At 39.2% G+C, this 12,841-nt stretch overlaps 1 protein-coding gene across 1 annotated transcript in view; it reads right to left on the reverse strand.

Moving 5' to 3' along the window:
- Positions 1-12,841, reverse strand: part of DNAH11 (dynein axonemal heavy chain 11) — a 294,718-nt gene that overhangs the window by 268,400 nt on the left and 13,477 nt on the right. The window contains exon 6 of the mRNA XM_059397525.1: positions 3,840-4,051. Coding sequence (XP_059253508.1) covers positions 3,840-4,051 — 212 coding nt within the window. The remainder of the gene's footprint in view (positions 1-3,839; positions 4,052-12,841) is intronic.

Raw genomic sequence — 12,841 nt, forward strand, 5'->3', positions numbered from 1 at the left:
TCATCAGTAATAGCAATGTAATTGATACAACATTTAAAAAAATTTGTAAATATCAAAAATTATTCAAGGATCATGAAAACATTGCACCCTTTGATCATTACCAGGAATTTATATTAAACTGATGACCCAAGTTAACGAAAAAGGGACTCTCATAAAAAGTCGTTTTCTGCATATTGTGTATAACAGAGGAGACTGGAAGCAGCCTAAATATCCAACAATAAAATAATTTTTCAAGGAGCTAATAAAAAAATAATTACATGTGTGATAAAATGCATAAATACAAGTAAGTTTTGAGAATATGAAATATAAAAAAGGCTGAATTTTGTGGTGATCGATGTGCAGGACTATTTCTATTATTATAAATCATATACAATGAAAATATTTTACAATTATCATTAGAATACCACATATTACATTGTTATTAAAAATCAAAACTGTTATTTTAAAATATGGGGCCTAGTGTAATGGCTAAGAAACTGTGCCACTTTAAAAAACTGGGTGACCTTAGGAAAGCTATTTATCTTCTCTTGAGTTCAAGGGATTTTTTTTTAAATTATAAAACAAATTACTAATAGCATCTCTATGTCACAGCATTGATAGGGAATTACATTTTTAGTTTTTGTAAAGGCTTAGAAGAGTTCCTCGCAAATAAAAGGCACTATATACTGCTTGTTAACATAAGAAATAAACTAGACAGCAGATCACTGGGGAAGACTTGGGGAGAATTCAGCTCTTCAGGGGACCCAGGTATGAAAGTTGGCTCATTACTGATTTGTGATTCGTAACATGTTGGGGCACATTCACTACCAAGTCCATTTGAGAATCAAGGAAATCAGGTCATCAGAACATTTGGACAGAAGCCAGAAACACTAAGCAACAAGGAAAGCTACATTATTTGCTTGGAGCTTGGCAAACTGGCCATGCCATAGACTAGAGGCCAGGGAGCACAGGTTTAAAGGACTTCCTAAAAGCTACTTACTGCAATAGATAACCACCTCTGGAGTTGATAAATTAGCAGGGCTTTGTAGCATTAAGTTTTAGTAAATCTTAAAATGTGATGAGGATCCTTTAAAATGGGTATAGCAGAAGTTGTGAGAATACATTGCTGACTTTTCAATAGGGATCAAGGTCTTTAACATGGAGATGCAAAGCCATTAGGACCTAGCATACTTGTTGACCAACAAAGAAAGAAATAGAATAAAGCCAGAGGAGAGAATATAGCAAGGAACTGATCCATTGTTATCTCCCACCAATAGCTGCAACTAATTTGAAGGTCAATAGCTTAGAACTAGCTTCGACTGAGCCCCTGTTAAATGTCACACTGGGCATTCCATTTAGGTTACCTCTTGATCCTCAAAACAGCCCATGAACTGGACATTACCCTCACTTACAGATATGGAAACTGAGTTCTCAAGAACCAATTTCACTCTGCTTTAAGTATTCCGATTAAAATTGAATTCAGGTTGGTCTGAGGCCAAAGTCCCTCTCCATATTCTCCACCCCTTTAAAATCAGAGAGAAACACACACATGCACATGCACACACCACTGAACTCCATCTCACAAGTTAGGAGACCCATTCTTTAATCTGGATTTCACCCTAAATTCTCAGGGTAATTCAGGAAATAATGTCATTTTTCAAGTCTCAGGTAATTTGTCTAAAAAAATATCAGAGACTGGATTGAAATACAGTTCCCAAACCACTGCTGTTCATCCTACCACCATGTTCTCTCTACTGCTTGTAACAGCAAGGCTCTAGGGCCTGGTGCAGCAGAAGCTTCAAGCTGTTCGCCTGGTCTATGACCACACTTCCAGGGTTCCAAATGCTCTCCAACTCACCCAACTGTACAGTAAAGCATTTTTATTTTCCATGTGAGTCACAGCGTCAACACCACTGGGAGGCATTAGTCTAGATCTGAGATTTAGGTCAATCACAGTCATCCAACCTCCTCTAAGCAAGTGACCCAGAACTGTCCCAAGTAGCCTATCTCCTCTGCCACAAAGATTGCTCCCAGAATGGAATCAGAACCCACTGGACCAGAACTAAGCAAGAAGGACAGTCCCTTTCCAGGGAAGTTACTCTATGAAAAGGGGACATATCTAGAGTACTAAAAGCCATCTTACTTAACAAGTGATGAGAATAAAGTCCAAAATAAAGCGACCAAAATGGAGGATGGCAGCGAGCTTTGAAATTATCATCTGAGATCTCTGAAACAAGCTGTTCCAGAAGCCGCTGCATTCTTAACTTTCCAGTTAACATGAATTTATACTGTTTTTTTCTCCTTCAGATTGTCCACTGCAGCTGGAGGCAATCCACTTCTCATGGAAAGCAACCTTAACAACTCGCAGTCCAAGCCATACAGACACAGATCCTGCTTCTCTGGCATTTTATAAGAACTCCTTAGTGGTTCAGATACACTTCCTGCATACGGAATTTGCTACCCCAAGAACAGTCTCTCTTCCCAAGCCCATATGCTGAAGCCCTATTCACCAACGTGACTGTCTAGAAATGGTCTTTAGGAGATCATTATGATTACATGGAGTCCTAAGAGCAGGACCCTCATGTCATAGGGCTGTGACTTTGTAAGAAGAGAAAAAGAGCTCTCCCACCCCCACCCCATGTGAGGACACAGAGAAAAACACAGCGACTGCAAGCCAGGAAAAAAAACTCTCAACAGAACACAGCCATACTGACACTTTGATCTGAGTCCCCAACTCTGAAACTGTGAGAAAACCATTTCTGAAAATAAAGCCACCCCGGTCTATGGTATTTCATTACAGCAGCTCAAGCAGACTCAGACACAGCCCCAAATGAGAACCACGGGGTTATGTGTCCTCCAACTATCTTTTAGCTCTCAAATTATATAATATTCTCTGATTTTATGGGCACATGAAGAATTAAAATTCATACAGAATATTTAAGGATGCAGTCCAATTTTTAAAAAACATTTTCCAAGTGAAGAATAGAGAAACAAATATAAACCTGAGATTGTTAAAGGTCAACTATGAATCAATTTTTTTGAAGATTTTATTTATTTATTTAACAGAGGGAGAGAGATCATAAGTAGGCAAAGAGGCAGACAAAGAAAGAGGGGGAAGAAGGCTCCCTGCTGAGTAGAGAGCCCAATATGGGGCTCAATTCTAGGACCCTGAGATCATGAGCTGAGCAGAAAGGCAGAGAGGTTCAACCCACTGACCAATCCAGGCACCCTGAATCCGTTTTTTTAATAAATTGCATTACACTTTTCAGCATTCTTTCTCAGCCAGATTCTCTTACTTTATTTTCCAAAAGTCTCCCATCATTTAGTGTTCCTGTGGAAACAAAAGAGAAAGCTGCGAAGAAGGGACTAGGTCTATCTGACTTTTCTTATTTAATTTTTTGAGAAGGGGGAATTGCAGGGGGGCAGATGGAGAGGGAGAATCTTAAGCAGGCTCCAGGCCCAGTGCTGGAGCCCGAAATAGGGCTCAATCCCACAACCCTGAGATCATGACCAGAGCCAAAATCAAGAGTCAGATGTTTAGCCACGTGAGCCACCGAGGTGCCCTACCTATCTGCCTTTTATTAGAAGCTGCCTTCAATCTCTTTGAAGAAAGGTAGAGTATTAATCCAGTAACAAACTGTCATTTGAATGCACTGGACGCATTTCCAGAGCTTTTCTGCCATTTAGAATAAAAAGTCACCTGGTCTTTGTTACCATAAAGATCCTTTCTGGAAAAAAAACAAAGGAAAATGGTGTTCTTACTAAAGACTACATTTATTTGCTCGTCATTGGTTTATTAAAACCTACCACATAGCAATGATGGTTCTTCTTCTTTTTTTTTTTTTTTTAATGCCACATACCTGGTTAATGAAGAGATTACAAAACTCTTGCAATAGGACTATAATCCGAGCAGGAGTATTATAAAACTTGGAATGACTCCAGATGAGGCAGGTGGTATGAAATAACGGGGCGATGAGCACATGGATCTGAGGGAATTCTGTCTCCTGGAGATACTGAACATGTCTTCTCAGGGGTCTCAGGTAAAGCTCCACATCTTGGGCTTCCAGGAGCGCTAAGAGGAACGAAAACCACCATCAATGGGCTGCAGTCTCTTTTTTGAAATTCACTTATCAAGTTCAAGCAAACAAAGCTAAAGAACATGGCTATACTTAAATAAGGACCCCACAACTGAGCCACTATGGATTTGGAAGACTTATATACAGTCTGCATGTAGCAGCCATCCAAGCAAGCCCTGGTATCGTTACCTACAGAGCCCAAGGAAAGCATGACGCAACACTCACTGGGAAAATACACCTTTAAGATCTAAGGATATTTACCCAACTGCACGAAACTACAGAAATAAAACAGGTCTGCAAAGTTGTCGTCACTTTATGGTTGGGGTTACAAGCTCATCACTGCAATGTTAATTCCTCTTAGGTACTTGGTATCAAGACAATTTCAGTGTCTCATCCCAATGTCCTATGAGAGTAACTCAGGCAATGACTGTGGAATTTTATATAATTCAAAAATGTAACTACTAAAATTGTCCCATATAAGTGATAAAAAAATAACTTGGAACTAGAGAGAGGTGAAGGCTGTAGGACATTGTGAATGTAGTATGTGTCATTCAACACTACATTCAAAATGGTTTTGTTTTTTTTTTTTAAGATTTATTTATTTATTTGACAGACAGAAATCACAAGGAAACAGAGAGGCAGGCAGAGAGAGAGGAGGAAACAGGCTCCCCACTGAGCAGAGAGCCTGATGCGATGCGGGGCTCGATCCCAGGACCCTGAGAGCATGACCTGAGCTGAAGGCAGAGGCTTAACCCACTGAGCCACCCAGGCGCCCCCAAAATGGTTATTTTTATGTGAGATAAATTTTATCTCCATCTTAAAAATCATTAAGCAGGATGAATAAGGAATATTTCCCCAAAACATGATATACATGAAGAAAATAATTACTGCTTGATGTAATCCAAATTTTCTCTTGATTAAAATTAGTAATTTCAGGGATTCCTGGCTGGCTCCGTTGGTAAAGCATGCAACTCAATCTCAGGATGAGCAGTGCAAATCCCACACGAGGTGCAGAGTTTATTTCAAAAAAAACCAGACATCTCATGGGGTGCCTGGGTGGCTCAGTGGTTTAAGCCTCTGCCTTCAGCTCAGGTCATGATCTCAGGGTCCTGGGATCGACCCTTGCATCGGGCTCTCTGCTCGGCGGAAATTCTGCTTCCCTTCTCTCTCTCTCTCTCTCTGCCTGCTACTCTGCTTACCTGTGATCTCTCTCTCTCTCTGTGTCAAATAAATAAAATTAAAAAAACAAAAACTTAAAAAAACAAAAACAGGCATCTTGGTTCCTCAGTTGGTTAAGCACCTATCATGATTTCTGCTCAGGTCATGATTTCAGGGTTGTGAGATCGAGCCCTGAGTCAGACTTTGTGCTAGGCAGCAAGCCTGCTAGAGAATCACTCCCTCCCTCCCTCCCTCTGCCCCTCCCCTCCACCCCTCACCCAAACTGCTCACTAAAACAAAACAAAACAAACTAGTCATTTTAATGCACCCTGAATAGATCTCCAACCAAATGGATTTTGCTTCTGAGAATACAAATACCTTTGATTAACTGAAATCAGGCTTTATTTATGAAGGTAGGGAATTAAGTAAATTCTTATTTTCTGGGGTTATCTCAGGATAACCCCAGAAAATAAGACAGGAAAGATTCCTGTCAGGGGCAAAAAACAAAGCAACACAAACCTGCCAACTTTTTTGAGCTGTCAGGGTCAGGAATGCACCACTCCTATTACTCCACTTAACAATAATCCATTTTTCTGTCCACCTAAACAATAAAGACCTCGGAAGAAAGAGAGCATCCAAGAACTGTTTTCTTCCCCAGTTGTACTCGTGCTTTCAAATTAGTGTTTTTAATCAATGTTAATTTCAAAATTAAATAATCATATCTGATAAGTGCCTTTCAAGTACAATATGCACATCTGGTGATTTCACAAGGCCTCAAGGACATCCTTGAGAAGGGGTCTTGCATATCTAACTGACAATGGCTTCGGGCCACTTGTTCTACTGAAAGAGTTTATGTCTGAATCTCAAAATCCATGTGCTCCTAAGGCCCTGAGTACCCCCTGGGATTTGTTCCTGCAGAAACTTTATCCATAGAAAATTTTCCTCTTATACCAAGACAGAAAAAAATTTGAGCACTTTTGGCTCACTGAAGATATGTCACTGTGTGCCTAGTACTATGTACCCTGTATAATTTATCTTCAATCCAAAGGTTCTTGGCCAAGAAAGGTTTTGCTCCCAGGCCTCATTTGGCAATGTCTGGTGACATTTTTGATGGTCACAGATGCAATGGGGTGGGGTGGGGGGTGGGAGGGGTGGAGGCCATGGATGCCACTCAACATCCAACAAAGCACAGGGCAGCTCCCCACAACAAACAATCATCCTGTCCCAAATGTCAATGGTGATAAACCATGAAAAGAATAATTTTAAAAAATGACAAGGTTAAGAAATATTGCTCTAATCCTCAGAACAATTCTGCAGGGAAGGTGTTAATATGCCAATTTGGCTGATGAAAACAGGAAGTTCAGCAAATTTAAGATGTACTAAGTGGAGCTGGGACAGGAATTCTGATCTGACAGACCTTCAAACCCAAATATTCCCCCTCATGTCCTCTTCCCAAGAGAGCTCTTGGGGAAAACCCTGAAGAGATCATCTAACTCTGAAGTGTATTTTAAGTATTTCCTAACTTACATATATTATATAGGAAGAAATTAAAGAGCCGCTAGGAGAATCAAGATGGCGGAGGAATAGCAGCCAGAAATGACATCAGGACCCAGGAGTCCAGCTAGATAGTTATCAAACCATTCTGAACACCTACAAACTAAACAAGAGATAGAAGAGGAGCAGCAATTCTAGGAACAGAAAATCGACCACCTTCTGAAAGGTAGGACGGGTGGAGAAGTGAATCCAAAACAACGGGAAGATAGACTGAGGCAGGAGGGGCCATTCTCCAGCAAGTGGTGGAGCAGCAGAACACAAAATCAGAACTTTTAGAAGTCTGCTCCACTAAGGGACATCACTCCAGAGGCTAAGCAGGGGTGGAGACCTCACGGGGACAGTGTGGTCTCAGGTACCATGGGGTCACAGAAAGACCAGGGTGTCTGAGTGTGGCAGAGCTTCCAGGTATCCAAGAAAGGAAGCCAGCTACAGAGATGGGGCTGAAGAGTGGGCTATCAGCTCAGGTTTACATTAAACAGTGATCCAAGGCACAGTTGAGCCAGTGCTCTTTGAGCAGGGACTCCATAAGTGGCAGATCCAGAGAGACTCACCTTCCTCCTTTGGAAGGAGCGGCATGGGAGCACGTGGCAGGAATCTGCTGGGTTTGAGGACTCCAAATGGGCCATGCACCAGAGACAGAAATGCTCAGTCACAGGCCAGGTGAGCATGGAGCACAGCCAGAGACCAGGGAGGTGGGAAGTATTGACTGTTTTGCTTTGAGGGCACACTGAAGAGTGGGGCCCTGAGCTCTCAGCAACTATGGGCTGGAGATTGGGAGGTCACCATCTTCATTCCCATCCTCTCAAGCTCCATGGAAAGCTCCTAAGAGCAAACCTGAGCAGATTACTTAGCCTGGCCCCAGGCAAGAGTGGTGCAATTCCATCTCAGGCAAAGACATTTGATACTCACTGCAAAAGACCCCTTCCCCAAAAGATCAGCAAACACATCCAGCCAAGATCAAGCTCACCAATCAAGAAGAAGAGCAGAACTCCAGAGCTAGGGGAAAGCAACGCATAAAATTCATGGATTTTAGTCATGATCCTTTAGTCCTGGATAAATGTTTTTTCTAATTTTATTTTTTCCTTATTCTATTTTTTTTAACTTTTCCTCTTTCCTCTTTTAACGTTTAACTAGTTTATCATAACAATGCCTTTCTAAAAAAATCCTTCTAAAACTTCATTGTTATAGTCATATTTTATCCCTTCATTGGTATTTAACCTTATTTTTTGTATATAGTTTTTTCTCTAAAATTTTGGAATACAATTTCTTCTACTAGATCAAAATATACCCTAAATCTAGCACATGCCTTTGTTCTAGTCTCCAGCCTGAGCACATTCTCTCCTCTTATTTTTTCTTTTTCCAACCAACTTATCCTATCAATTCCTTTTTAAGAATTTTTTCTTAATTTTCATCTTTACAGTCATATTCCATCCCTTCATCGTGTTTACCCTTATTTTTGTGTATATATATATAAGTTTTTCTTTTAAATGTTGGGAGGTGGTTTCTTCTAAGAGACAAGAATATATCCAAAATCAAGTGGGTGGCTCTGTTCTATTCACCAGTCTAAAATATATATATACATATATATACATATATATATATATATACATATATATACATATATATATATACATATATATTTTAATTTTTAACTTTTTTATATCTATTTCCTTTTTTCCCCTATCTTCTCCCCCCAGTTTTGGGTCTCTTCTGATTTGGTTAGCATACACTTTTCTGGGTCTTTGCCACCCTTTCAGTATTTTATTCTCTTGTTCATATATTCTTATCTGGATAAAATGACAAGGCAGAAAAACTCACCACACAAAAAAAAGAACAAGACACAGTACTGATGGCTAGGAACCTAATCAATATGGACATTGGTAATATATTAGAACTAGAGTTTAGAATGACAATTCTCAGGATGCTAGCTGGGCTTGAGAAAGACATGGAAGATATTTGAGGAACCCTTTCTGGAGAAATAAAATCCCTTTCTGGAGAAATAAAAGAATTAAAATCTAACCAAGTTGAAATCCAAAAAACCTATTAATGAGGTGCAATAAAAAATGGAGGCTCTTACTGTTAGGATAAATGAGGCAGAGGAGAGAATTAGTGATATAGAAGACCAAATGACAGAGAATAAAGAAACTGACAAAAAGAGAGACAAACAACTACTAGACAACAAGGGAAGAATTCGAGAGGTAAGTGATACCATAAGATGAAACAATATTAGAGTAATTGGGCTTCCAGAAGAAGAAGAAAGAGAGAGGGGGGCAGAAGGCATATTGGAGAGAATTATTGGAGAGTATTTCCCCAATATGGCAAAGGGAACAAGCATCAAAATCCAGGAGGCACAGAGAACCCACCTCAAAATCAATAAAAATAGGTCCACACCCCATCATCTAATAGTAAAACTTACAAGTCTTAGTGACAAAGAGAAAATCCTGAAGGCAGCCTGGGACAAGAAATCTGTAACATACAATGGTAAAAATATTAGATTGGCAGCTGACTTATCCACAGAGACCTGGTAGGCCAGAAAGAACTGGCATGATATATTCAGAGCAATAAATGAGAAAAATATGCATCCAAGAATACTATATCCAGCTAGGCTATCATTGAAAATAGAAGGAGAGATAAAAAGCTTCCAGGGCAAACAAGAATTAAAGAATTTGCAAACACCAAACCAGCCCTACAGGAAATATAAAAGGGGTCCTCTAAGCAAAGAGAGAGCCTAAAAGTAGTAGACCAGAAAGGAACAGAGACAATATACAGTAGCAATCACCTTACAGGCAATACAATGGCATTAAATTCATATCTTTCAACAATTACCCTGAAAATAAATGGGCTAAATGCCCCAATCAAAAGACACAGAGTATCAGAATGGATATTTAAAAAAAAGACCCATCAATATACTGTCTATAAGAAACTAATTTAGACCCAAAGACACCTCCAGACACCTCATTTAAAGTGAGGGGGTGCAAAATAATTTACCATGCTAATGGACATCCAAAGAAAGATGGGATGGCAATCCTTATATCAGATCAATTAGATTTTAAGTCAAAGACTATAAAAGAGATGAGGAAGGACACTATATCATATTTAAAGGGTCTGTCCAACAAAAAGAACTAACAATTTTAAATATCTATGCCCCAACATGGGAGCAGCCAACTATATAAACCAATTAATGACAAAATCAAAGAAACACATCAACAATAATACAATATTAGTAGGGGACTTCAACAACCCCCTCTCTAAAATGGACAGATCATCCAAGCAAAAGATCAACAAGGAAATAAAGGCCTTAAATGACACATTGGACCAGATGGACATCACAGATATATTCAGAACATTCCGTCCCAAAGGAACAGAACACACATTCTTCTCTAGTGCACATGGAACATTCTCCAGAATAGATCATATCCTCAGTCATAAATCAGGTCTCAACTGGTACCAAAAGACTGCAATCATTCCCTGCATATTTTCAGACCACAAATGCTTTGAAGCTAGAACTCAATCACAAGAGGAAAATTGGAAAGAGGTCAAATACCTGGAGGCCAAAGAGCATCCTACTCAAGAACGAATGGGTTAACCAGGTAATTAAAGAAGAATTGAAAAAAAAAAGTCATGGAAACAAATGAAAATGAAAACACAACTGTTCAAAATCTGTGGGACGTAACAAAGGCGGTCCTGAAAGGAAAGTATATAGTGATATAAGCCTTTCTCAAGAAACAAGAAAGGTCTCAAGTACACAACCTAACCCTACACCTAAAGAAGCTAGAGAAAGAACAGCAAAGAAAGCCCAAACCCAGCAAGGGAAGAGAAATAATAAAGATCAGAGCAGAAATCAATGAAACAGAAACCAAAAGAACAGTAGAATAGATCAATGAAACTGCGAGCTGGTTCATTGAAAGAATTGGTAAGATTGATAAACCTTTGGCCAGACTTATCAAAAAGAAAAGAGAAAGGACCCAAATAAAATCATGAATGAAGAGGAGAGCACAACCAACGCCAAAGAAATACAAACAATTATAAGAACATATTATGAGAACTATATGCCAGCAAATTTGACAATCTAGAAGAAATGGATATTTTCCTAGATAATTTTTAGTATAAAATACCAAAACTGAACCAGGAAGAAATAGAAAATCTGAACAGACCCATAACCAGTAAGGAGATTGAAGCAGTCATCAAAAATCTCCCACCAAACAAGAGCGCAGGGCCAAATGGCTTCCCAGGGGAATTCTACCAAACATTTCAAGAAGAATTAGTACCTATTCTCCTGAAACTGTTCCAAAAATTAGAAATGGAAGGGAAACTTCCAAACTCGTTTTATGAGGCCAGCATTACCTTGATCCCCAAAACAGACAAAGATCCCATCAAAAAGGAAAATTAAAAACCAATATCCTTGATGAAGACAGAAGCAAAACTTCTCACCAAAATACTAGCCAATAGAATCCAACAGTACATTAAAAGGATTATTCACCACGACCAAGTGGGATTTATTCCTGGGCTGCAAGGTTGGTTCAACATCCACAAATCAATCAATGTGATACATTAATAAAAGAAAGAACAAGAACCATATGATACTCTCAATAGATGCTGAAAAAGCATTTGACAAAGCACAGCATCCTTTCTTGATCAAAACTCTTCAAGTGTAGGGACAGAGAGTACATATCTCAATATCATCAACGCCATCTATGAAAAATCCACAACAAATGCAAATATCATTCTCAATGGGGAAAAAACTGAGAGCTTTTCCCCTAAGGTCAGGAACACAGCAGGAATGCCCACTATGACCACTGCCATTCAACATAGTACTAGAAGTCCTAGCCTCGGCAATCAGACAACAAAAAGAAATAAAACGCATCCAAATCAGGAAAGGAGTCAAACTCTCACTCTACAGATGATATAATATTTTATGTGAAAAACCCAAAAGACTCCACTCCAAGACTGCTAGAACTCATACAGGAATTCAGTAAAGTGTCAAGATATAAAAATCAACACACAGAAATCAGCTGCATTTTTATACACCAACAGCAAGACAGAAGAGAAATTAAGAAGTTGATCCCATTTACAACTGCACCCAAAACCACAAGATACCTAGGAATCAACCTAACCAAAGAGGCAAAGAAGCTGTACTCAGAAAGCAATAAAGTACTCATGAAAGAAATTGAGGAAGACAAAAAGAAATGGAAAAACATTGCATATTCATGAATTAGAAGAACAAATATTGTGAAAATGTCTATGCTACCTATAGCAACCTACACATTTAATGCAATCCCTATTAAAGTACCATCCATTTTTTTCAAAGAAATGGAACAAATAATCCTAAAATTTACATGGAACCAGACAAGACCCTAATGGCCAGAGAAATGTTGAAAAAGAAAGCCAAAGTTGGTGGCATTACAATTCTAGACTTCAAGCTCTACTACAAAGCTGTCATCATCAAGACAGTATGGTACTGGCACAAAAACAGACACACAGATCAATGGAACAGAATAGAGAGCCCAGAAATAGACCCTCAACTCCATGGTCAACTAATCTTCAACAAAGCAGGAAAGAATGTCCAATGGAAAAAAAAAAACAGTCTCCTCAACAAATAGTGTTGGGAAAATTGGACAGCCACATACAGAAGAATGAAACTGGACCATTTCCTTACATCACACACAAAATAGACTCAAGATGGATGAAAGACATCAATGAGAGACAGGAATCCATCAAAATCCTTGAGGAGAACACAGGCAGCAACCTCTTCAACCTCAGTTGCAGCAACTTCTTCCTAGGAACATCGCCAAAGGCAAGGGAAGCAAGGGCAAAAATGAACTACTGGGACTTCATCAAGATCAAAAGCTTTTGCACAGCAAAAGAAACAGTTAACAAAACCAAAAGACAACTGACAGAATGGGAGAAGATATTTGCAAATGACATATCAGATAAAGGGTTAGTATCCAAAAATCTATCAAGTACTTATCAAACTCAACACCCAAAGAACAAATAATCCAATCAAGAAATGGGCAGAGGACATGAACAGACATTTCTGCAAAGAAGACATCCAGATGGCCAACAGACACATGAAA

The sequence above is a fragment of the Mustela nigripes genome, chromosome 4, assembly GCF_022355385.1.
Source record: "Mustela nigripes isolate SB6536 chromosome 4, MUSNIG.SB6536, whole genome shotgun sequence".
Taxonomy (NCBI): domain Eukaryota; kingdom Metazoa; phylum Chordata; class Mammalia; order Carnivora; family Mustelidae; genus Mustela; species Mustela nigripes.